Genomic DNA, 27,556 nt, shown 5'->3' with positions numbered 1-27,556 from the left:
TATTAAATTTATCATCGTGATATATATAATGTTAGCTTATTTTGTGCATTTAAAAGAATAATATCAGAAGCTTTTTTCTCTTAGTGATGTGTGCAAAGTCCAGATGACCTCTTCGCGAGAAAAGGTTTTTAAACAAAACCTTGGCAAAGATACTAAGACTGTTTATGACATGTTATTCCATCTGAGTGGACAGTTGTTACCAGGTGTTACATCGAGCCAATCGTTGCCCCTTGATCCAGTTGAACGAATGTTACAGCTCCACCGGCAGCATTCTGCATTGCTTGCTTTCCTTAAGTAAGTACCTGTATGATAAAATATGCATGCATGTATCTTTTCTTTCCACTTTTTTTATTAGCATAGTTCAAACGTAATTCCAGCTGAACAATATACAGTAGCTTTAGGGTTTCCTTTATACTATAACTATTGAGATCTAAGATTTATGTATTATAAACTTTAATTAATTTTTATCAAGTTTATGCTCTGCAGTTTACACTAATTGAGGTGTCCTTTGGTAGGGCTATATCCAACACAGGGATTCCACAGGAACTCTGCTCCCTTAATTATGAAAGATGACGACTCAACCTCATTCCTTAGACAGGCTCAGTAGATAGCCAGATCAGGTTTGCCATTAATGATCTTACCATTCACTGATGCTCTTTGTCCTGTAATTACTGGCTTTTGCAAAAATTTTGTAGATTTACTTTGTAATCTGTAGGTCTTTTATACTAATAATGTGCCAAGAAATAGAAGCACTATTCCTGTTGCTGAACAGATTTAGCTATTAGCTACCTTCATTGATAATCTTATCTTGTCATATAATATGGAACAACTGTCAAAGATGGTGCAAATCAAAAAAGGTTAATAAATTCTTCTTCATCCTTCTTGGCTGTTGCTGCTGTGAAAGAGAGAAGAAAATTAACTTTAGAGAAAGTCTAATGTCATGAGATCCTTCGAGATCATCAGAAGCCCTGAAAGACAGCATCTCTGCTTCTTTTCAGCATCCTCACCTAGTATTCAAGAGGCTGTAAAGCCGTTTAAAACTGTTATTTACATACTGTTCTAAATACAAGCTTTCTATTTAAGAATAGTGGACAGTGATATAGTTGTATTTGAATTCATAATGAGACCAATGCACACTGCTCCAACAACACTGGACTTTTATTTGCAACTTTCATCCATGTCATTTTTATTAAAAAACAGGCAGAGTAGCATTCTTCTGTGCATCATAGATAATATTGTGGCAGATGATTTGGAGGAGCCATTGCAGCAGTGGCAGAACAATATCTTTGCCTTCAGTAATGAAGAATAATGCTTACGGATTCCTGTTGTTTTCAAAACTTCAGCATCCATTCTGATACTAAAAAAAGGAATCGATGGATACATCCCGTTGTATTTTCCCATCATACCTTAAAGGCTAGAGTCATTAGGCAGTGGACTGCTGATGAATGTCTTGCCATCTGTGGTGGGTTGACCTTGGCTGGATGCCAGGTGCCCACCAAAGCTGCTCTATCTCTCTTCCCTCCTCAGCTGGACAGGGGAGAGAAAATATAATGAAAGGCTCGTGGGTCAAGATAAGGACAGGGACTGGTCACTCACTAATTACCATCATGGGCAAAACAGACTCGACTTGGGGGAATTAGTTTCATTTATTACCAATCAAATCAGAGTAGGGTAATGAGAAATAAAAACTAAATTTTAAAACATTCCCCCCCCCCCCCCCCCCCCCTTCCTGGGCTCAACTTTACTCCCAATTTGTCTAAGTCCTCCCCCCTCAGTGGCACAGGGGGACGGGGAATGGGGGTTGCGGTCAGTTCATCACACACTGTCTCTGCTGCACTTTCCTCCTCAGGGGGAGGACTACTCACACTCTTCCTCCGCTTCAACATGGGGTCCCTCCCACGGGAGACAGTCCTCCCCAAACTTCTCCAATGTGGGTCCTTCCCATGGGCTGCAGTCCTTCACGAACAGAGTGCTCCAGTGTGGGTCCCCTGCGAGGTCACAAGTCCTGCCAGAAAACCTGCTCCAGCATGGGCTCCTCTCTCTCTTCTTTCCTGACCTGGATGTCTGCAGGGCTGTTTCTCTCACATATCTTCACTTCTCTCTCCGGCTGCAGTTGCACAATTTCCCCCCCCCTTCTTAAATATGTTATCCCAGAGGCGCTACCACTGTCACCGATGGGCTCAGCCTTGGCCAGCGACGGGTCCATCTTGGAGCTGGCTGGCATTGGCTCTGTTGGACATAGGGGAAGCTTCTAGCAGCTTCTCACAGAATCCACCCTTATAGCCCTCCCTACTACCAAAACCTTGGCATGCAAACCCAGTACACCATCTTATCAATTGTAAACTCTCACTAATACCACCCTGCTGAGTGTTGTGTCCTTCCAGAGAGCAAGATATTTTGAGTATGTGGCAATGAAGAATCACAGAATTGTTTAAATTGGAAAAGACCTTTAAGGTCATCGAGTCCAACTGTAAACCTAGCCAGCAACTAAACACCACGCAGCTGCTCACTCACTCCCCCCCACCCAGTGGGATGGGGGAGAAAATTGGGGAAAGAAGCAAAACCCGTGGGTTGAGATAAGAACGGTTTAATAGAACAGAAAAGAAGAAACTAATAATGATAATGATAACACTCATAAAATGACAACAGCAATAATGAAAGGATTGGAATGTACAAATGATGCGCAGTGCAATTGCTCACCACCCGCCGACCGACACCCAGCCAGTCCCCGAGCGGCGAATCCCTGCCCCCCACTTCCCCGTTCCTATACTGGATGGGACGTCCCATGGTATGGAATACACCATTGGCCAGTTTGGGTCAGGTGCCCTGGCTGTGTCCTGTGCCAACTTCTTGTGCCCCTCCAGCTTTCTCACTGGCTGGGCATGAGAAGCTGAAAAATCCTTGACATTAGTCTAAACACTACTGAGCAACAACTGAAAACATCAGTGTTATCAACATTCTTCTCTCTGAACTCAAAACATAGCACTGTACCAGCTACTAGGAAGACAGTTAACTCTATCCCAGCTGAAACCAGGACACGCTGCCAAGCCCACCACTAAACTGCGTCCCTAAGCACCACATCTACACGTCTTTTAAATACTTCCAGGGATGGTGACTCCACCACTTCCCTGGGCAGCCTGTTCCAATGCTTGACAACCCTTTTGGTGAAGAAATTTTTCCTAATATCTGATCTAAACCTCCCCAGACACAACTTGAGGCCGTTTTGTCTTGTTGTATTGCTTGTTACTTGGAAGAGACCAACACCCACCTTGCTACAACCTCCTTTCAGGACTTGTGCTCTAGACCCTTCACCAGCTTCACTGCCCTTCTTTGGACACACTCCAGCCCCTCAATATTTTTCTTGTAGTGAGGGATGCAAAACTGAACCCAGTATGATATGACGATATGCTGCTGAATGGTTGTCTAAGTAGAGTCAAGAGATTTTCTTATTTATTTAATCAGTATATTGATATTTTTCTGTTGGGCAGTGTCAAAAAACTTCTTTGTTTTCAACCCAAGGAAAATCCTTTCTGTTGCCACTGCCTTAGGTCTAATGTTAAGCTAATTCTCTGCACAACTCCTAGGAGAGCAGTCAAGAATAACATGAAGACATGCTTCCTCTTTTGAACCATTACCCTTGTTAACAGTTAAGTTTCATTAATCCTTGTATGGGCAGCTGGATTGATTCCGCTCAGTTCCTATCAAGAGAGCCACAAGTGTCTAAACTTGTCAAGGGTGGAGCTGATGTGCCTTTCAGAGCCTTTCACCCTTCATACAGCCCAAACTTAAATTAATCTAGACTTTAATTTTGGTCTTTTAGGACTAGTATTTTTTCTCTCTAGCTTCAAATGTTTTAATATCTCTTCTGGAACTAATCGTTTCATGGATGAGGTCAGTATGAAGGAACCAAAATAATTTCTCATTGGATGACAGTGATGCCTACCATCAGTCATCCTCCAAGTTTGAGTCTGCCACCCAATATCTTTGAGTATACCAGAAAGCCTTCTTGGTTGTTACCAGCTCTGGGAAACACTTTTTCACCCTGATTGTGTCAAGTGGCTTGGGCAGACAAGGTAAATTCTTAGCACTTTTTGAATTTGGATAGAGTGGTGCATATGCTGTGAAGCTGGCAGTATACTTTTTAATATGACCCAGTTTACTGAGTCATTGCACCTGAGAGAGAGAGGGAATGTCTCTATACATTATTTATCTCAAGTTTGTTTATTGTAAAATGCAAATAAAAACATTTATTCATAACACTGAAAATGAACAATGCAAGTGGAAATATTTCTTCAATATATAGGTGAAGAAATGAAAGAATGTCATTAATCTGCTTAAATTAAGTTTGTACCAGAAAGGTCTTCCAAAATACCTTATTTTGTTTATATTCTGCCAGCTTCTGGCAAGGAGACAGTCAGGTTTCTGTACTTTTGCATACCTTATGCTTGAAGTTACCCAAAACAAAGTCTGTTCAGGAACTTCCATCAAAATATTCATTCACAGAAGTTTCCTTAGAGTTTTCATGGGATGCTTTTGGAGCACTCCTAGATAGGGTCAAAATTTTCTCCTGGTGGAGCCTGATGGCTCTTATGTCCAGTCTTCCCATTGAAATTTTCCAGGGAATCTAGGTGTCTTGAAACTAGCATACATGATGTTGCATAATTTAAAATGATGATGAGTTTTGGGGTAAATGAATCCCAACCCTTTTTGCTAAGCATAACAGTAATTGGAAAGAAATACTTAAGTGTTTCTAAGGTAGTTTCTTGGGCAATTTGGAAAGCTATTTAATAGATAAATTTTAATAAAAGCCTTTGTCAACTCTCTGACATATTCAGAGCAGAATTGGAGCAGCAGCCAATTGGTCAAAGCTAAGTTCAGTGCCTCTGGACACAGATACATCGATGATTGATGATTGACAAGGTCTGATGATTGGAAATGAAGTAGTAATCCATAACAACCCTAGAAAAATGGTACAAGTTGCCATAGAAAAGCAGTTCTAGCTGGACTCCTGTGCTTATATGTGTTTGATGGTAGATGATTAAATTGATGCTCAGTATGTGCTTAGCGTTACCACATCCTGTTAGTTTCTGCTTCTTCTAGTTTGTGTGAATCCCATCAGATTTCTTCATTGTTCTTGTTTTATGTATATTCTTTTCCTATTTGTGCATTTTAGGATCACCTAGAATATTTGCATTTCTTCACAGGTTGTTATTTAAGAATATTTATAGATCATAGTACAAAAATGTCTGATATCTGTGCTGCTGGCATGACTGTATGTAGTGATGGTAGGACATCTAGAGCCAGCCTAGATATGAGTAATTAATCCGTGATCTGCTATCCCTGTATGTTCATTGTGATTTGTGGAAAGTGCAAATTCCCTCCTGAAACCCAGGAGGACACTCTGAGATTAGAAACATACATTTCTTGGCTTTCTTCCCCCAACCAGTACTTTCTGGTCAGCATGGTTGAAATAAAGCATAATTCATCATTCAAATTTTCCATTTGCTAAAGCAGGTGGATGTTGTTCGCTGTTTCAAGCAACATTCCAAGTATCAGTTTTATTCTCTGTCCCTCAAAAGGTTTCCTTGGTACATTAGCACAGTAGTAAAGGAAAAGTTTTGGTATTTTACAATACAACTAATTTGTTCCAAGCTGTGTGTCTTGAGGAAAAACATCTTAACAGTGTGAAAATACTGATGTTGGAGAGCTGGCATCATGTTAAATATTGACCTTAATGAGGAGGAACTTAAGACAGTGTTCCTCAATAACAAAATGCAGCCAATTATGAAAGCATTCAGTTATATAGAACCCATCATTGCTATGATGACACGTAATGTTGTTATATAGATTTTCTGAAGATGAAAATTGTAGGTTACACCTATTCCCATATATCTACCAAATAAAAACATTGAAAGAAAGATAGGACACCTGCAAAGATGAATGTTGTATAGCTTCCTTTTATCATTTGGGAAGAACTGAAGTTTTAGAGGGATTTCATGGGACAGAGTCTATGACTGAATGGAAAATGGGAATTTCAGACATGGTAAGTTTTAGAACCAGACTACTAATTTGATGCTCTTTTGGGTCCTTGATTAAAATATCTGTCTTTTAAAAAACATGCTAGATAATTGTATGAAACATGAAATTTCAATAATATGAGAAGATAATGCCACTATGTAAAATATGAAGACAAAAAATGCGCTGTTACCAGCAAAATACTTCTCTTCCCACAGAATTATAAGTTGTCATGATCCTAATTTCAAACTGCGATGTATGACTTCTAATGTACAAATTAAATTGAATTTGGACTGTATGATACTGGAAAAGTATGATTACTTCATTTGAATGAGAGACTGGTTATATAACAAGAAAAGCTCATCTGATCATTATTCACATTAGCCATATTAAAAACACCAGAGAACAATGTAAATCTAGATACACTAGGATAATCTTTCTGACCTAAAAGTTAGGAAACTTTTCTGCTCCCCTGAGAAAAATAAACTTAAGAATTCTTCATTATTTTCCCCTTTCCAGCAACATTTGTTTAAAATGTGTCCTTTGAGGCAAAGAATATTCTTTCTTCATTTGGAAGTTAGCTTTTTTTGGTATCCAGTCTAATGAAGTTGCCTTTTGTTACTGCAATTACTTTTCCTATTGTATTTATTAGTCACTTGAGAGCAGATGGCAGGTTGGTTTAACAATTAACAGAGTTTTGAAATACCTTTGCTTACAGCCATGAGACTTCCAATATCAGATCAGCAGACAGATAAAAACATCATCAAGTTTTAATTCTACTAATGTTAGTTATGCTGGTCCTTTGGCTTTCACATGGAAATGGGTATTGTGTGTTTTGATGCTTTGTGCTATAATAAACCCTTTACAGAGGACCATTTCTCATAAAGAAGCCAGTCTGTCCAGAGTTGTATGTGCTTTTAGCATTTAGTTGTAGGCATAGAAATTGAACATGAACTTCATAAATAGAAGCTATCTAGAGCAATTAGTAGAACTGGATCATTAGTCCAAAGTGTACTCAGAACTCCGAAGAGCTTACACATAGGTTAAGCAAGTTGAAAAACTTGGACTGCTCTTAAAAAGAATTATTTTGCTTACCTATTAACTTTTCCTGCTTTACGATTTCAGAAGCCAAGGAGCATATCTTCCTCATGTTATGCCAGAATTTCTGCTTGAACCTGATGATTATAAGAAATGGATTAAAGCGCAAACTGTAGTGAAGGTAGGTTTGGGTTATTTTTGTGTGTGTTTATTTTGTTTCCTTTTTTCTTCTTTTTGTAACAAAGACCACATGCTTAGTGTCAGTCCTTTGAAGACTAATGGAACTTCTCTGTGGACCGTGAGTATTCCTACTGTGGTGACTGTTTCAAATTGCATAAATCTAAGCACATGCATGAGATTTGAACAGAATTTTAAACTGACACCAACATTTACACCCTTCTCCCCTGTTTTTTTTTTTCTTCCATTCCTTCTGATACTGCTGATACCTTTGATTAATTTCCAACAGATATGTTTTCTCAAAGTAGAATTAATTTTACTGCTTTCTACTGGTTTTGCCATTTAAAAAAAAATATCCTATGTGTTGCCTCTCTGTCCTGATTGCTGCTTTCAACTCCTGTCAATTCCGTATTATGCTTATTCCTGAGATAGCAGGAAACTGTAAACGGTTCTAATGCTGATCACTAGTGCACTACAGTAGATGTTATTAGTTATTTATGCCATTGATTCATTATTGTCATCTTGTGAATTTCCTATCCAACCTGCTGAAATAAATATCAAAAATAAATCCCATTCCTTTATTTGAAGGGTCACACAGATGAGTTGAAAAAAGGAGATGTGAAAAACTCAGACGTATTTAGCAGCAAGCATCTATTCATTCTGGAGGACAGCATATTTGAGACAATGAGCAAACGAGCTTGGACAGATGTGCTACTGCAGGTATACAAGGTAAATTGTAAATACATTTACTACTTAAGTTCTGAAGAACTGATGGCAAAAAACTTTGTTTTGAACAAGATCTGTGGTATATTCAAGTTTTTTTTTCCAAACAGTTCTTTAAAACTAAATACTTTTAAGTATTTTATTTCTCTCTAACAGAGAAGAAAAAGAATGAGTGAGAACATTTTCATTTTCTTAGTTCTGAAACTTTAGTAGTGTGTTAATATGTTTCAATTAAGAAATGCTATGTTAGAACAGTCTGCATTTTGTACGATTAAATGTTACAGAAATCTTTACTTACAAATAAAGAAAACTCTTCCATGCTTTTTTGTTACCCTGGTTAGAAGCACTTTTCACTGGAAATACTTAGTTGACTAGGCGTATACCCAACCATGGTATTAATTATCTTATATTAGAATGGAATTTTTAAACAGGTAAGCTTTTTTATAATACCTGTTCCTTTTAAGAAATAATGAACTTGGTCAGTATGGACTTCTCAAACTTTATTAAATTTTCTTTTTACTGATGTTACATAAACACTTTGGATGTCTAAATTATGTTTTCCAAAGTAAACCCGATGTGCTCACCAATGATCAGTAAAGTCTGTATGCCTAAAAATAAATGTTTACTTATTTCTATATAAAGGAATGGAAAATAAATGGAAAAAAAAAAATTATCTGGGCTCCCCAGTACAAGAAAGACATGGACATGCTGGAGTGTGTATCCAGTGAAGGTTCCCAAAGTTGATTTAAGAGACTGGAGCATCTGTCATACAGAGAGAGACTAAGAGAGATGAGACAGTTCAGCCAGGAGAAGAGAAGTTTCAAGAGAGATTTTATCAATGTGTGTAAATATTGGATGGGAGGGTGTGAAGAAGACAGTGCTAGGCTCTTCTCGGTAGTGCCCAGTGACATGGTGAGAGGCTGTAGGCGCAAACTGAAATACAAGAAATCCCATGTAAACATAAGAAACTTTTTTACTGTGGTGATGGTCACACACTGGAACAGGTTGCCCAAGGGATTGTGGAGTTCCCATCCTTGGAGATATCCAAAACCCAACTGAACATGATCCTTTCAACCCACTCTAGCTGATTCTGCTTTGAGCAGGAGGCTTGGACTAGACAATCTCCAGAGGTGCCTTCTAACCTCAACTATTCTGTGATTATGCGATTACTTACTGAAAAAGCATAATAGAGAATGACAAAAAGTATGTTAAAGAAGGTATGTAACAAAGATATAGAGTTGGTCTACAATTAAAAATATTAGAAAAATAGCTGAGAGTAACTTATATCAAACATTATGTACCCATGGGCTGAGACAGATGACTCTAAGGATACATGGGCACATGGATGTGGAAAAATGCAATCACAGTGACCAGAAAGCAAGTTGCTTTTCTGTTTTTTCAATTTGCTGAATTATTCATAGCTACATGACAGACTAGAACAGAGCAGAAAAACCCCCAAATTAATAGCGTGCATGTGTGTTGTTTTGGTTTTGACTATTTATTTTTTTTCCTGATGAGATGAAACTAAAAAATAGGTAACTTAAAATGGCTTGTTTCAATGAGGTATTGTATTGGGTTTATGTGGCAAGGTTTTGGTAACAAGGGGCTAGAGGGGTGACTTCTGTGACAAGATGCCAGAAGCTTCCTTCGTGTTGAAGTGAGCCAATGGTAGCCAGCTCTAAGATGGTCCTGCCCCTGGCCAAGGCCGAGCCCATCAGCGACAGTGGTAGCACCTCTGGGATAACATATTTAAGAAGGGGAAAAAACAGCTGTGCAACAGCTGGAAGAGAGGAGTGAGAGTATGCGAGAGAAACAATGCCGCAGACCCCCAGGTCAGTGAAGAAGGAGGGGGAGGAGATGCTCCAGGCACCGGAGCAGAGATTCCCCTGCAGCCCCTGGGGAAGACCATGGTGAGGCAGGCTGTCCCCCTGCAGCCCAGGGAGGTCCACGGGGGAGCAGATCTCCACCTGCAGACCCTGGAGGACCCCACGCTGGAGCAGGTGGATGCCCGAAGGAGGCTGTGACCCCATGGGAAGCCCGCACTGGAGCAGGCTCCTGGCAGGACCTGTGGCCCTGTGGGGGACCCATACTGGAGCGGTCTGTGCCTGAAGGATTGCAGCCTGTGGAAGGGACCTACGCTGGAGCAGTTCGTGAAGGACTGGAGCCCGTGGGAAGGACTCACGTTGGAGAAGTTCATGGAGGACTGTGTCCCATGGGAGGGACCCCACGCTGGAGCAGGAGAAGAGCGCAAGGTGTCCTCCCCCTGAGGAGGAATGAGCAGCAGAGACAATGTGTGATAAAGTGACCGCAACCCCCCTTTCCCGTCCCCTTGTGCTGCTAGGAGGGAGGGGTTAGAGAAATCGGGAGTAAATTTGAGCCCAGGAAGGTGTTTTAAGATTGTTCTTATTTCTTATTGTCCTACTCTGATTTAGATTGGCAATAAATTTAATTTCCCCAAGTCAAGTCTTTTTTGCCCAGGACTTACGCTAGAATTAGTGGAGCAGGATGATGGTTCCAAATAGATCTTTCATCTCTCTGACCATTGGTGTAGACACAAGAATAGGATAGAACACATGGTTGCTGGGGATATGAAAAAATTCAGGTTTAGATGAGCTTAAAGCTATTGTGAAGGTGTGCTTTTCATCATTCTAGTTCTGTTTCATGCATGAGAAGCATATTTCGGCTTCTCATTCATTGTTCCATCATCTTTCTATCCTATAATAGTACACTTTTACAGCCTTATAACATCACATGCCTCTTCTCTGTCTCTCCTGCCAATGTCTTAGGAATTATACATCTCTGCTTTACTTTTTTGTGGTAGCCTCATGCAGTTTGGCTAACATGGTATTCAATTCAGCATAAAAAAGCATAAACAGAACTCTTAAGATAACATGACTTTACATTGGAACTAGTCACTTAACATTGAGAGTCCTGTTCACTCTTCCAGACCCATTTGTTCAAACCCATTTTTGACAAGGGTGACATGACTGCTGGTGAACAAGGTTTATGTATTTATTTTATTAAATTTGTAAAGGAAGTATGGGAACGATAAAAAAAACGGGATATGAACTGCCAAGACAGCAAGATCAGTTTAAATAAAAAATACTTGTTTGGTCTAGTGTTCAAATATTCTGAAGTTAAAAGAATGTTTCATATCTTAAAAGCAGTTTCATTACAAGGAAAGTAGAGACAAGCCTTTTTGTGATTACGATAGCTTGATTTCAAGCAAGATCAGATGGAACAGAATCCTTTCTTACTCACATAGCATGCCGCAAATTTCAGAAAATGTTAAAAGAATTCATCTCTTCACCAGACATGTTTTGTTATCCAATTTTATTTTAGAAATAAAATGTTGTTATTAGAAATACTTAATATTATTCTTTATCAACTAAAATGTCATCCCATATTGCTTTCTTGCCCGTACCTGATGCATTATGGTCCACTTATGAAAACTTCTGTTGCTGCAGAAGTTCCAGAGGAAAAAATGTATACGTAAATCCAGCTCAGGAAAATAGAAAATGAAGTTTATTCTGAAGAAAGGCTAGAACCTGTGGAGAATAAAAGGGGTAATTCATCAATTGTAAAGATATACTTTTAGTCCTCTTTTTGAGCAAGGGCTAAAATACTAATGGTATTCTACAAATCTTGAAAGTCTAGTCTAATGGAAATACATGGACGCTGGCAACAGAAGGAGTAATTTAGCCCTTGATTCAGGCTGGATTTTCAATAAAGACAATTTATCTTTGAATTTAATGAGCATGTAGTAATAAGGATGGTTTTTATAGTTATAAGTAATAACATTTCCTATCCTGATAGCTGATTTTTTTTTTTTTTTAAATAAATACAGTGTGCTCCAAAAAGACACTGTATGCTAATGTCCTGGTCCCTCAACAGGGTCTCAATAGGAATGCAGACATGTGGGCATCTTGGGTTAGGATGGATTGGACTTTTCTTGTTAAGAGAGAGTAAAAGAATGTTTTATGGGTAAATAATGTTTCATTTTTTCTTCTAAATGTAGTTGCCATTACTCTTTCCTGTTTTGATCCTTTTGATAGAACATCAGGTTATACTGATGAAGGAATGTTGCAATAAATTAACTTGCAAAGAAACTGCCTTTTGAGAAAACATGAAATAGTATATATTTGATTGCTTTTTTTGCTATTGTTTTCTTCAAATTTATATCTGAGGATGCTGTTATAAAAGTTTGAGATTTCTTTTTCTCTTAGGATAGTTCTATGCAAATCAATGAAGTGCTGTGGAGAGAAATCCAAATACTTAAATTAAGTTAGCTCAGCCTTCTCTGCATAGAACTAGGTTATGCTGAACTGAAATGCTTCAGGGTTTAAAAAGGAATTTCAAAGTAACTCAATTTTTAAAAAAAACTGTAATTAAATATGGATGCTATAATTTAGGTCTCGTGTACATTAATAGTTAAGTAGGTTTTATATACTAGTATGTCATAAAAGGTTTTCTTCAGAAAAACTTGAAAGCAATGGATGACAGTCCTTCATGTTATCTGGAAAAAAAAGAAATCTAGATGTAAATGTGGAAGCTGTGAAGTGACATGGCTGTAGCTGCATCATACTATATGTAAGAGTGTTCATCTGCAGCAAATGGAGGGATTAAAAGGTTTTAACACTGCCTCAAGAAACTGATGCTTTTTCTAATGTACCTGTTAAAATCTGGTATTGGAAACCAATATGAAGAGAAATAATTATAAAAGGGGTGCAAGCTGTTTTCATTCTGATGAGATGAAATGAAATGGCATAGCTTTTTCTTTATGTATATATGTATCAGGGAATTAGACATCACTGGGAATGTTTAAGGGAGTGAGAAACTGGGCCCAATTCACACTTCAAAATAACATTTTACTGGATTGAGATTCATTGTCAATAGATGTTGATGATTAGTTGTTAGTCTGTTTTTTTTTTCTTCTTCTTTTTTTCCTCCTCCATACAATTAGTCCTTAACAAATTTATCCTAAATTATCTGTGAATATATGACACTGTGGAGATGATGCAGTGTAGTTAGCATTTATGGCCATGGTCCTTGATAGTCTTAGTCACTGGTCAAGGTGGTCAGGCCTGAGCCCTCTTTGATGAGGGAGGATGGAACCAAAGCTGTTGACTTCATGGTCATCCTGAAAATCAAGTTCTGTGTTCTTCCTTGAAACACCTTTTTCCGTGCTGTCATTTCAGTTGGGGGGGAAAAAAAAAAATCAAAGGTAATGTGTAGAATTTTTACTTTTAACTTCTTTATATTTCTGATATATTTTATATACATATGTTTATATATTTTTTTAAAATGTACATTCATGCAAGACTTAATCAAGGACCTCTGAGTACGAAGAATTTTATTGCAGGTATTATAACGTTTATTTTTTCAGGAGAAACAGTCAGTGTAATTTGGACCTAAATGAGCAATTGGGTCATGAAAGATACCATTTCAAGATTGTCTATAGATTGCACTGGAGATCAGTATAGTAGTTCAGTAATTAGTACTTTGGATAGAATATACACAGTAATTCTTGGAATCCAGATGGGTCCAGTGATTTCATCCAGTTCATCAAAACCTGGAAAAAATATTTAGAATAATAGAATCATAAAATACCTTAAGTTGGAAGGGACCTATGAGGATCATCGAGTCCAACTCCCCGCTCCTCACAGGACTACCTAAAACTAAACCATATGACTAAAAGCGTCATCCAGATGCTCCTTGAACTCTGACAGGCTTGGTGCTGTGACCACTTCCCTGGGGAGCCTGTTCCAGTGACTGATCACCCGTCTCCATGAAGAACCTTTTCCTCATGTCCGATCTGACCTTCATTCCCTTTCCTCGTGTCCTATCGCTGGTCCCCAGAGAGAGGAGATCAGCACCTCCCCCTCCACTTCCCTCCTTGAGGAAGTTGTAGACTGATGAGGTCACCCCTCAGCCTTCTCCAAGCTGAACAAACCAAGTGACCTCAGCCACACCTGTAAGTCTTGCCCTTGAGGCCCTTCTCCATCTTGGTCGCCCTTCTCCATCTTGGTCGCCCTTCTCCATCTTGGTCGCCCTTCTCTGGACACACTCTAATAATTTGATGTCCTCCTTATACTGAGGTGCCCCTGCACACAGTACTTGAAGTGGGGCCGCACCAGTGCAGTGTAGAGTGGGACAATCACCTCCCTCGACCAGTTAGTGATGCTGTGCCTGATGCACCCCAGGACACAGTTGGCCCTTTTTGCTGCCAAGGCACACTGTTGACTCATGTTCAGCTTGCCATCAACCCAAACCCCTAGATCTCTTTCTGCAGGGCTGCTTTCCAGCCTCTTGTCCCCCAGTTTGTACGTATAACCAGGATTACCCTGTCCCAAGTGCAGAATCTGGCACTTGCTCTTGTTAAATTTCATACAGCTGGTGATTGCCCACCTCTCTAGTCTATCCAGATCTCTCTGTAAGGCCTCTCTACCCTCAAAGGAGTCCACAGTTATTCCTAATTTAGCATCATCAGCAAACTTAATGTACATTTGATTCCTGTGTCCATATCATTTATACAAACACTAAAGAGCACCTGCCCTAAAACTGAGCCCTGGGCAACCCCACTGGTGACTGGCTGCCAGCCTGATGTAACCCCATTTTACTATAACTCTTGGAGCCTGACCCATCAGCCGATTGTTCACCCATTTTATTATGGGCTTGTCTAGGTGTATGCTGGATGTTTTGTCCAGAAGGATACTGTGAGAGACAGCATCAAAAGCTTTGCTAAAATCCCCAAACCCCACATCTACTGGCTTCCCTTGGGTCAACTAGATGGATGACCTTTGCATAAAAGGAAATTAAGTTGTGAAACCATGCTGGCTATGACCAGTGACTGTATTGTCTCTCAAGTGTTTTTCAACAACTCCCAGAATAACGTTCTCCATAATTTTACCAGGCACTGAAGTGAGACTGATAGGCCTGTAACTACCAGGGCCTGCCTTCTTTCCCTTCTTGAAAATTGGGACAACATTTGCCAGTTTCCAGTCAACTGGGACCTCTCCAGGCTCCCAAGAGCATGTGGAAGCTTCAACTTGCATTTTGTTTAAGGAAGCAAAGGAATTCCCTAAAACCTCAGCAAATCTGTTAACTTGTGTGTTATACATTTATGCTAACACATAATCTATTAAGCCTTTTCTAAATTAGAAAGCCGTTTGAGTTTGAAGTGGGTTTTTTTATCATTTAACTTGAAATTGTTCTTTTTATAGTTCATGCTTAAAAACAGTTTTTCTAATTTCAGGTATTTGTTCTTCCACGTGTTTCTTCGTGTAGTGTCACTGACCTGTTCAGCTTGGAAAGTGTGCAGAACATGCCAAGAATAAAATCAGAACCTTTATCCAGTAATATATATTCTCCATATGAACGAACCATCCTCACCTGGTTGAATAAACATTATGAGAAGAATCGAAGAACTGTGTGGAAAGGTTGTCAAAAAGGTGAAATAATTCTTTCACTATGCTCTTCCTTCCTAAAATACTCCTTTTTTAGACTTTTAAAATTGTTATTCATAGAGATACCGTGACAACTTGCCACTGGAAGTATTTTTTGGGGGATAAGTTATTGCCTACCTGTATGTATTTCCTTTTCTTGTCTTTCTGTGTTCCAAGATCAGTGTCTTTTGACTAGCACTGTTCACGAAATATCTTCTGTGTTCTGTGTGTTCTTATAGTTTCTAACTAGGCATAAAAGGTGAAATGTGGTGAACCTTCTCACTTCTTTCCATTAATGATCTCAGGAAGGGACTGCTAACAGTAATCACTTTCTCTTCATTTTCCTGTTAATAGTCACATGCAGATGTTAGTATTTATGCTTATAGTGGTGCATTTGAGAGCTAGCTTTTCAGAATTCTTAGAATAATTTTTTGTATTGCCTTTATTCTAATGCCATTTAGGAAGGTAATGGAGACCAAGGTTCTAGATTATAAAACTTGTCCTACTTGCAAGGTCAGTTTGTCTCATGATCACTTGAGTAAGGTTAGACAAAATGACCTGTTCCATTTAAGATGGACCTAGGCAGTTCTGGTACTCAAATCTGATAAAAATGTTCAACCGGTAGTAATTATTACTTCTATTGCCTTGTATGATTTCTCCCTTTTGCTACTTGACCCTAACTTCATTGTTTCTTTCAGCATTAATTTTGGATCAATAGTTAACACCAAGAAGGGGCAGTCTGATGATGATCAGGGAAGAACTCCAGAATGGCTCATAAGACACATATGGAAAAGACTGTCTAGTGTCATTTTTGCCTTGAGTGATTTCTGACCTGTCTGAATTATGGACAATCTATTTCCATATCATCTTCCATAAGTCTCATCTGGGCATATTCTCTACCTTCCATATGCTTTGAATATCCCCTTGCTTTTCTCATTTTACTGTATAGAAGGAAATTTTACTAGATATTCTCAAATGCGTTGAATAATTCTGCTGATAAGATTGAAAGGTCAGTCCATACCCCCTGCATCCAATAGAAATAGATTTCTAGCTGTCAACTCATAGTTTGCGTCTGATCCTATGATTAACTCAGGGAGCTTCCCTAGCTAAAGTAACATGCCCTACAGTAAGTAGGTGTATTTGCAATGTATTCTTTTCTTATTATCTGTGTTTAGTGCCTGCTTTAGTGGAGCTGTCTTATGGGCACAAGCACTCTACTCTGCTGTGTGTTAGACTCCCGTGTGTATAGATGACAACTTGCAGAGAGAATGGCTACCTACCTGGCCAGTGTTGTGGCTCACCATAAATGCTGCATGGATATATTCTTCAACCCCACCGTCTGTTCTCTTTATTGTAGCCTCTAGTAATACCTAGATGTTGAGGCATGATTAGCCTTGTTCTGGCCTGTGGGAACTCGGTGGGGAGAATATGTATGTCAAAATGTGTCATATTTAACATTAAACTTTTACTTGAGTTACAATGTCTAAAGATGAGAGGAGTGAATTTGTACCATAAAGTGCAGATCTAGTGGTCGCTACTGGGCAAAAAACCCCAAATGTCTTAGTCCAAGTGGAATATCTACTGATGATGCATTTTAAGGAGCCAGTTATGGAAAGTGTTGTTTTTGTTGCCTAAGAGTATGTAATAAATTAGAATATTAGAATGAGTTTGTTTTTTTAATGAGTAGTCATATGGTTATCAGCAATTGTAAAGTAGGGTTTTTGCAATTATTTAGTTCTAAAGGCTCCCCAAAATTTGCACCCAAAAAGAACAATTTAATTACAATATTGGGGTTCTCAGAAAATAATAATGACTTCTATTAAATCATGGTAATAGGACAGATAACTCAGTAGGTTAACGTATTCATTTGTGCAGACCCGGTTGCAGATTTGGCTCTGGGTCACAGGTGAAGATGAATTTTGTGGTTACTGCCGGGGGACATTTATCTGCATTACAGTTCTCTCTTACAATTTCACTTAATTATACTTTTCTGCTTTCAGAGAAGTGCAAGGTTGGAATGAGAAGGCAGAGATTATATATGTTATCTGTATGGGGGAAGTTACAGATACTGCCTTGCTATATCGACTTGTATATAGCTTTTTTGGTTCATGAATTCTATATTCTGTTTGCTAGTGGGCACACAGAAATAGCTTGGTATACGCACATGACCATGCCCTTTTGTTTCTATTTCCATTTCTCTCACAATACTACATAAATGGGCATTGCTAAAGATACAATAATTAAAAAAAAAAAAAAAGAAAATTCTGACAAATTATGAAATTCACATTCTTAATCTTATACCTCTGCATTATAAAAGTTCTTAACTGGGTGATCTTATCCTGTTTTGTTTCACAGATGACTTGCCTCAATATCTCTTTGAATCCTCTCGTTTAGCCTTCACTTTCCTCTTAATTTTTTTCTTTTACTGCCTTAGAATTGGTGTCTGCTAGTGTGCTGTTCTTTCTGCTAAATCAGGCAGAGAATCTGATGACAAAGGACACAGAAAAGGCTGAGGTACTCAATGCTGCCTTCGCCTTGGTCTTTACTGGTCAGACTGGCACTGAACTGTCCCAGGCCCTCGAGATGAATGGGAGAGTCTGGAGCAAGGCAGACTTAGCCTTGGTGGAGGAGAATCAGATTAGGGAGCACTTAAACAAATTGGACAAATACAAGTCCATGGGACCCAATGAGATGTACCAACAAGTGCTGAGGGGACTGGCCAATGCCATTGTGAGGCCATGCTCAGTAACCTTGGAAAGGTCAGGACAATCGGGAGGAAGTTTGAACAAGGTTTGGAAGAAAGCAAATGCCATTCCTATCTGGAAGAAGGAGGATCTGTGGAGCTACAGGCCAGTCAGCCTCATCTTGTTTCTTGGGATGGTGATGGAGTGAATAATCTTTGAAACCATTTCCAAACATATGAAGGACAAGAAATAGTTTTGGAGTAGTCAGCATGAATTTACAAAGGGGAAATCATGCTTGACCAACCTGATTGTCTTCCACAATGACATGACGAGCTCAGTGCACAGATGGAGAGCAGTGGATATTGTTTATCTCAACTTTGGCAAGGCTTTCAACAGCCTCCCGTAACATCCTCATAAACAAACTGATGAAGTACAGGCTAGATAAGAGGACAGTGAGGTGGACTGAAATTAGGCTGAACTGCCAGGCTCAAAGGGTTATGGTCAGTGGCACAAAGTCCAGCTGGAGGCTGGTCGCCAGTGATGTACCTCAGGGGTCATTAGGCTGAATTTGTTTTTTAAGATTGTTCACTGGAGAAAAATTTATAGATTTCAGCAGATTTAATATTCTGATATACCGTTGGTCCTTTAAATTTTATGATGTTAAGGTTAATAATCAAATTTATACTCAGATATGACATTTTTGATCATGTTAGCTTTAAATTAAGCATTTAAACAGGCTTTTTCAGAGGAACAGTTGAAAGTGTCATAAGGAAAAACATCAAAGTATAGTAAATATTCATACAACCCAGCTGAAAGTCCCAAACATCCACAATTTTCTATTTTTGTTGTTATTTACTTAATATCACTAATTTTAAGAGAAGGATTTGTTCTTTTATTCTTGCTACAGTCCAGATCAGAGAGCAATTACTACTTTTTGCTTAACGTTTATGCGCCTGCATATTATCATCCAAACACTCTGCTTTGAATAAAGAATTAGCCCTGACTAGCAATATGTCTTGACTATGGAGCTGCTTTCAGCTCAGACTCATCTGTTGGGTGATCCATCCCTACTAAATAAATGAAGATCTATCCAGGCCACATTTCTTAGTCTTTCCTTTGATACGTAAGCTACTTAAAGTGAAATGTGACAGTAAGCCAAGCCTAAGTAACTGCAGTGCAGAGAGGTTTTAAATATATATCTTTATTACTTCCTTCTAAAGTTGAAGATAACTATGTCATTCATCAGAATGCTTCTCTTGCAAGAATTAAGATCTCAATAGCTTAGAGAGAACATTAGCAAGGAGTTTACTATCTCCACATCTTCTGCCCTTACTGCTGTTAAAAAATAAGTATGTTTTAAAAGCAGCTTGGCATACGTTTTGGGAGGGCAGCCTTGTAATAAGTCTTATTGACCATAAAATGGAAAGCAGTGTTGAAACTTGAGACCAAATGCTGTAAAACTGCAAAATGCAACTTTGCCTATTCTGCTGAGACCTTAATTATACATGAAATATAAGATTCAGTGCCCACTTAAGGCATTATATGGGCAATAGTAATGATAGGAAAGGAAGCATGAATTATTTGAATGTAATAAATTTTCAGTTTACCTTCTACCATTCCTTATCTTCATGTTTCTTTTCAACATTTCTCTCTGAAAGACTAACTACTAATAGTATGAAAAAATAAGAGTCAGGAAAAACCCTTTAAAAGTTGCTAGAGTGTTAGAATGCCATAATTCAAACCCTGTAATTCCTAAATAGAAAAAAATTTTGCATGTTAGTGAATTAAATTGCCACCTGAGAAGCTGTATGTCTCTTTCTTATTGATTATGGTTCTTGCAATGGTGAAAAAGATAAATTATGTTTTGGGAAATAAGGTATTTTCTTGAATGTATCGCAGGAAGATCTTGAAAAGAGTAGGTAATTCTACATTTAATATAAAATTATTATATAATATGACAGCCAGTAAATTGAACAATATCTGAACAGTCAACCTAAATCTGAGATGTAAGAGCTGTATCCAGAGTAGATACATCTTCATTTTACGGGAAAATCTGCTTAGAATGGAAATTCTGCTTAAGAGGAAAGAGAAGTGCTAATCCAGTGCCAATGCAGGTTTGTCTAAAAGTGTTACACATAGTAGCATCTCTCAAGATTCTTACTCTCAAGTAGGAAAGTTTTGGTTTTGATGCATTGTATTCACTTCATTGTAAGTGAGGTGGGTTTTTTTGTTGGTTTTATTTTTATTTTTTTAATTTTGATATCAATTTAGCGTGGCATTTGCAGTAAAAAGGTTGAGGAAGGAGAGATTTTAGTGTGAGAAGACATGGCTTCACAAAATTATATGAGAATTAAATAGAATTCTTGTTTGTTTTAAAACTGATTCTGTAGAACTTTTACTTAAGGTTGTTTCTAATACAGCAATTAAAAACCACACTCTTTTCTTTCCCTTGTTTTCATGCATTTTTCTTCCTCTCCCCTCTTGCTTCTTTCCCCAGTTTTTAGGAAGGGTATTTATGGAGTCCATTGATTCTTTCTTCTCAATTTGATAGTTCTTAGACACAATTGAGAAACAAGAGTTAAAGGGTATTTTTTATCTTTGAAGGGTAGAAGGGAAGAATCTTATGTAATTTCATGTAAGATTTCTTTCAGTTAAAATCGCTGCAAAACAGGCTTTTCCCAAAGAAGGAATCTTGCTTTTTACACACTTGATAAAAAGCTGAATTAAAGAAGGGGAAGTGACTATCTAATGAACTGCCATCATGAGTATCATAAGTCTGACTTCCAACAAAATATTGTGAGAAACATTGTCCTTGAGTGATAAATCCTGGAAATTGTTTTCTGAAATATAAATTAGCAGTTTTAAGCCATTTTTCTGTGTTATATTTCATGATTTGCACAGCAGAACACAAGAATGAAACATAATATATAAATATGAAGTCTATTAACTAGGTTTTTCTGTCCTACTTGCCTTTCTTAGTCAACCTGAATGCTCCATGTTTAAGAATTGCATTGTATCTTGTTCCCTTTAGCTGAAAAACCCACAAGATCATATCAGGATTTTATTCAACACAAAAGAGAAAAAGAATTATTTTCCTGAGTTTTAAGTTTATGTTCAGTTGAGAAATAAGCAAAACTCCATGTTTAATTTAACTTTTTAGATTTTTGGAGTAGTATAAAAATATTTGTTTTGTACAGTTTTATTGTTTTATACCAGCTGTCATTATGCAGCTTCAGGGAAATAAAAGTATGAAGAAGGATAGTCCTTGGAGCCCTATACTGAAAAGATTCAAAGTGTTCATGTTTGGAAAACTCTTTAAAAGATCTTTCAAAAAAAAAAAGCCCTAACTCTTCAGGCTGTGTATATTTGTGAATATATTTGTGCATATACATATATATGTGTGTGTAGACATGTGTGTGCTTATATATAAAAATGTATATGTGTATATACATATATGCTGATCCTCAAACACCTAAATGACTTAAATAGGAATAATTGGGTAAATACTTAGGAAGAAATTTTGTTTCCTTACTTGCAGTACACTTTGAGATGCCTATACAGCTATCCTACTTTCAACTAAACAAAGTGCTTCACAGGGTTTGTATGTTAATTGGAATAAATAATTACACAAATAATCAGAAAGCTTAATGCTACTTCTGCAGTGCATACCAAATATGTAGATTGAGTATGGTGTAGCTGTAGATTTAGTAATACAATTTCAGATATTTTATGAGGAGAAAACATAGTTCAGACTATGAAGATTGGAAAAGGTTGTCTTAATTCATTTTAAGTACCAAACAGTGAATTTCATTGAGAACAGTATTTAACTTTTTTTTTTTGACAAAATAAGATGATGTGGGGATTACAGCATTCATTCTGAAGCCAGTATAGAAGCCAGTTATGCTGTAATGAATTGCTGTGATTTATTGCATTTTAAATCAAAGTCATCTATAAGCGAAATGCCATGATAAAAAAAATAGTGTCAAAGATGACCTTTTAATCTATAGGCTTTTAGTACCATTCAGTGATTTTAAAACTAGTTCTCTTTGCAAATGGAAACTTTCTGTTGAAAAGCAACAAAATGGAGACTGGTATAAGGCAACATTATTCTTATGTGATGCATAAAAACCTAAGGAATTTGTCAATTTAAGATATTATTTGGGATAAGAATCAGCAAAAATAAAACAGAACTGTGTAGATAGTGAAAGACCATTGGAAAATTTTATTAGGAGCAGAAAGGTTAATGTTCATGCCTGAGGGTAAAAGTCTTCTGCAACAGATGGGAATAAATGAGACATATCCCCAGCGTATTCGTTTTTATGTCATTGCCCCATGTGGTGTTTCTTGAACATTTCTGCGTAGAATTATCATGAATTGACAGTGGTATTAAATCGATCTGTTCCTGATATTTCAGGAGTTCTTAGAATAATTATCAGTTTTGATGAGCAAGGATTGTAGCATCCTGCCTGAAGTAGGAACTGTAGTTTGCCTACGAGTCTCTAATAAAAGATTTCTCGTTTTCCATGTTAAGATAAACATAGCCTCACATGCTGTATGTGCTGAAGGTAGGTACATTATCATTCTGTTAATCCTAAATACATTTTAGGAAAAACATAATAGCCTTTTTCAAAAAGTATTCAGAGGCATATTTCCTCTGATCTTTCTTATGCTCTGTATTGTATACTTCAGTACCATCATTTTAAACCTTGTCCTGGTTCTAATGTCAGCACTTACAGAAAAGGTTATTGCTACATATTTCTTCTGTAAATGTTTGTATTATTCAGTACCAGACTTAAGCTATTGAAACAGGACTATAGGTGTTATTATAGCTATAGATTAGTGCCACCTCCAGAGATTTTGAGATCCCAGAATAGGAAGTTGTCATGTAATATTATAAACCATTATTACTGCAGTAATTTACATTAAAAAGGACATGCTGTGATAGTTTACAGGTCTATCTAGCTCAATATTCTACCTCCAATGGAAGATGCTTAGAGATCAGTAACAGTGCAAACATATGGCAATACTTTCTTTATACATACTGTGAGACTTCCTGATCTGAAATTCAAGACTACTTGAAATGGAAGTGGTACTTCTGTAAGGTTGTACTAGGTTTTTATTCTGTGAATTTGTTTAATTGTATTTTGAACCTGTGCAAACTTCTAGCATCACACCATTCTGAAGCAGTAAGTAGGTTTAATATCTATATTGTATGTAAAATATTTTGGTTTGGGCTTGCTGCTTAATACTGTAATTTGGTACTTCCTTTACTGACAAACTTGTGTATTCTACTGAGCCATTTAACAATAATGTCTGGTTCCCATTCTGAATATCACACCTACTTATATAGACTGCTTTCACATCACCATTCAATTGTTACTTTTCTTTTGTAGTTCCATGGTCTGATTTATTAGTTTCTTATGAAGTGCAATTTCATACCTTTGATCATTAAAGGTCATAAAATGCGAGATTTTTATGTGAATGTATTAGGTTTATTTGGAAAGTCTTATAGAATATTAGCCTAATCCTATATATTTTTTCCTCTGTTTTTCAGTAACTCAGAATTTGAAAAAATTGCTTGTGGCTATATAACAGGAGATTTATCATTTGTGAAGATGTCTGTTGTGCCTCCTTAGACATAGATCAGTTGATTTTGCAACTGATAGCAAAGATTTAACTTTTTTATTGCTTGTGAAAACAGCAGAACAGCTTCACAAGAAATACAGTACTTTCTTTAAAGATTTATTGCTATTCTTACTTTTTTATATAAAAAACTCTTAAACTTAGTAGATTAAACCAAGTCTAATCCTTTAAGAATTTTAACGCTTGGTATAAGACCATTTTGTTCTTTCTGCATGGTCGTCTTATCCAGATAATACCAATACATCAATCATACTTCTGTGTTACGACTTTTTTTCCTTTTCTATTGGAATTTTTATTTTAAGATTAATGATAATTTTTCATGGTTATTTTTTTCCGGAGTGAAAGTAATGTGGTGTGTGCAGTGGAAGAGTTGTTTAAGTGTACTGTTTTTGGGGGAGGGCTAAACAGTGTTTTCCTACCAGAAAGAAGATCCTGATTTTGTCTTGCTAACAATTTTGTACTTTTTTTTTTTTTTTGTGGGACTGATGCCAAAGAATACCTTCATCTATCTATTTAAAATAAGATTGGATATCACTTCTTCCTGGTTTTCAGAAGAAGGGCCAACAGCTTTAAAGGTTTCATTTTCACTGTTAGTAGTGAGATGTGTTAGCTATTTTGAAATGGTGAAATGTTTGACTTCAGAGATTGCTGGGAACTCTTGATCCAACTACCCATTTTTCAGGGGTGTTTCTTTGAATTAAAACACTACTATCTTCAAAGAGATGCTTTGTTACCAGCTTACTTTACTACTTACTTCAGTAAGTCAGTGAGATAAAGCATACTGATGGACCGGTTAATAAAAGCGAAACTTGAAAAAACCCCACAGTAAAGCACAGAATGTAGGAAAGGGAGAAAGAGAACAGAAATAATCTATTTCATTCTTGTGTGCAAATACTAAACTGACTATACCTGTAGTGTACTGGACAGGTATTTGCCTAGACTGTTACAAAAATCTCTGGAAAAGCAGAATCCATAGTCCACTTTAGGTTAACATCTGCCAGTATTTCCCACTCATTTCCATTTGAAAGAGTTTCCTATTGTCTAACATAACCCCAAATTTCCCCTGCTAGAGTTTAAGTCCATCCTTTTCCTTCTAAAATATGGTGTGCAGTGGATCTTCTTTGCTTTTCTAGTAACTTTATACATATTTGTAAATTATTATGTTCTGCTTCAGTTAGTCCCTCTCCCTGCTCTTGGCGAAACAATTCCATTCTTTCAGTCTTTCTGTGTATTCAGCTCGTTCGTTTTCTGGTAAACTCTCTTAGTTGATCTATGGCTTTCTTGAAGTTTGGTGCCAATTACTGGTTTTATACCAGGTGAGACTTTACTAGATCTGAATAGAAATGAATGGATCAATCTACCTGCCTTAAGATACAACTCTCCTATTTATGCATCCTAGCAAAGAATTTGCTTTTTCTGCAACAGTATGAGATTTGCTGTTGTCTCTGGATTCTTTTCTGCAGAATTTCCATCTATCCAATTTTCCATCTAGTACTTGTGTAATGAATTATTCTTAATTAAGTGTAGGACACTGCAGGCATCATTATTGGATTTCATCCCATTTGTTTCAGATCATTACTCCAATTCCTCAAGAGCTTAAATTATAGTCTTTTCCTCATGAGTACTTGCAACCCATTCCTCTTCCCGGAGTCAATTCTTTAACCTGCTTGATATCACCTCCAGATTGGACTAAGGTAGATTTATGCTATTTTCCAAGTTGCAAATGAATATATTGAATAGTATACAATCTAGGACTTTGCAGTTTGATTTGTGGACAGCTGATAGTTAGGCTTACTGTTTTTCAGTGAGCTTTGTGCTCCACCTAACAGTACCTTTTTTCTAGACTACTTTTTTCCTTGCTTCCTGATGAGACAGAATGTGACCAAAACCTTACTGAAGTTAAAATGTCTAGTATTTGTCCTTTGTCCACAGTATCTTCTACCTGGCAAAGAAACGGACAAAATTGGACCTAAAGGAGTTTATGGTGACTGTTGGTTGCTATTCTGCCAACAAAGATGTTGTTTGTCATTTTTGTATAGAATTGTGACAGATATTCCCTTGATTATCTCCATTTGGAAATAATTTTCTCAGATGTCACTCTCCAAAGTCCCTGGGCATCCGCTGGCATTTGTCTCTATGCATCTCTCTGATCTTCAGGATCTTCTCCAACTTCCAAGACCTTTCCTCCAGTTAGGAACTTCTTCACTTTCTTTCCAGTCCTCTATTGTCTCTTCAAGACCTCTTCTTCTTTTTGGGAATGCTTCTTTTTGGCCTATTCTTCTTTCCATAACTCCAAGTCCCCAGTTTTCCCAATCTAAATAGTCTATGTGCAGAAGCGCAACTCATGATCAGCCTAATTGGTACTTCTGTCTTACGCCTCTTCGTTAATGGGAGAATTCAGAACATACCACTTTAGTCTAGGTGTTATCAGAATTTGCAACCAGCCCCTATGGGCTGCAGCTAGCAAGTAGCAGGAATCTGTCTCAGAATTCAGAAGATTAGTTTTGGACAATTTCCTCTCTCCCTGCCCCCCCAACCACACAGAGTTATCTGCTACCTGTTAGCGTTCAGGTTTTAAGCTATTTTTGGTCTACAATACCCATCAGTCAGGTTTTCATCATGACGTTGTCTGAGAATCTTTACCTTAAAGATCCATTACTAATTTTTTTTTTTCAAGAATTACCAATACAAATAAAATTTAATATATTTATATGCTTAGAGGAAGAGGAGGTATCCTGAGTAAGTCTTCTGATTTCCATTGTTAATTTCTACTAAAATTGTGTAATTATATTTAAAAATTATTGTAGAGCGGTTAGCTGGCAGATTTTCAGCTAGATTTGATGTAATTAAGAAAAATACATTATGTGTTCTGACTATTCACAAGCATTTGAGTTAAGTAGGTTGATTGATAGTAGAAGGATTAACTGGAAAACAACAAAAATACTTATAAAAGTATTTAATTAGTCAAAATGGGAAAATATTCCACTTCATGGGTTTTTTTTCTTAATGCTCTGATTTGTATTGTCTATAAAGCTGTAGTTCAATAAATGCTTTTTAAACAGTAGTGCTACCATGCTTCATTTTGACTGGCACAGCCATTTATGTGGCTGCGTGGTAAACTGGATTGGTGTAATCCAGATTAAAAAGTAAAGAACTGTTTTGCCCTTTCTTTTAAAGCCAGCTTTGCTCCTACACCCACTTTGCTGCCACACAGACAGTTCTACGAGCAAGAAAGAAAGGATTTGTGGAGATAGAAGAAAGTATATAGGTACTAGGGACAACTGGTATTGCTTAAGTGCGCTCAAGTAATACTCCCGCCAGAAGACTAAAGGCAGCTAGTGGTACACTTAAAGTAAGATTTAAAGTTAAAATAGCATAAGCAATAAAGTTTGCTTTTTAATCACGGCATCTGGTTTAACAAGTTTCCATAACCAAGCTGAGCAAATCAATGTAGATGACTAACCAGAAGAACAATTCAATATTGGACCTAATTTAAAATGAAAGCAGAAGTAGTTAATCTTAAAAAGTTAAAAATAAAAATGTGAAAATGGTGATTTATTAAAAATACCAATATTGTGTGCTGAGAGTGAGTCTGAGTTCTATTAATAAAAAAAAGAAGACAGAAAGATTATTGAATTTTATAGGTCCCAACTATGATCAATAAAATGATGGATTTATATTAGAAAGACTAACTTTTAAGGAAGAAAGTAAGCTTTTAAAAAGGTATTTTGCTATTTTTAAAGTATTGGGTTTTGCAGTGACTACATAAAACATTTTTGAAATAAGTGCAAGCAATTTACCAAGGAGTTGGGATGAAATTAATGTCTCCTA

General features: G+C 37.3%; 1 protein-coding gene across 1 annotated transcript in view; it reads left to right on the top strand.

Moving 5' to 3' along the window:
* CFAP47 (cilia and flagella associated protein 47) overlaps positions 1-27,556 on the top strand; it is a 364,054-nt gene that overhangs the window by 75,194 nt on the left and 261,304 nt on the right. Inside the window, 4 exon segments of the mRNA XM_052795043.1 lie at positions 85-294; positions 7,141-7,234; positions 7,819-7,959; positions 15,209-15,404. Of these exon segments, the coding sequence (XP_052651003.1) occupies positions 85-294; positions 7,141-7,234; positions 7,819-7,959; positions 15,209-15,404 (641 nt within the window).

Source organism: Harpia harpyja, chromosome 8 (assembly GCF_026419915.1).
Source record: "Harpia harpyja isolate bHarHar1 chromosome 8, bHarHar1 primary haplotype, whole genome shotgun sequence".
In the NCBI taxonomy this organism is placed as follows: domain Eukaryota; kingdom Metazoa; phylum Chordata; class Aves; order Accipitriformes; family Accipitridae; genus Harpia; species Harpia harpyja.
The sequence above is the reverse complement of the archived record's forward strand: the minus strand, read 5'-3'. Positions and strand labels throughout refer to the sequence as shown.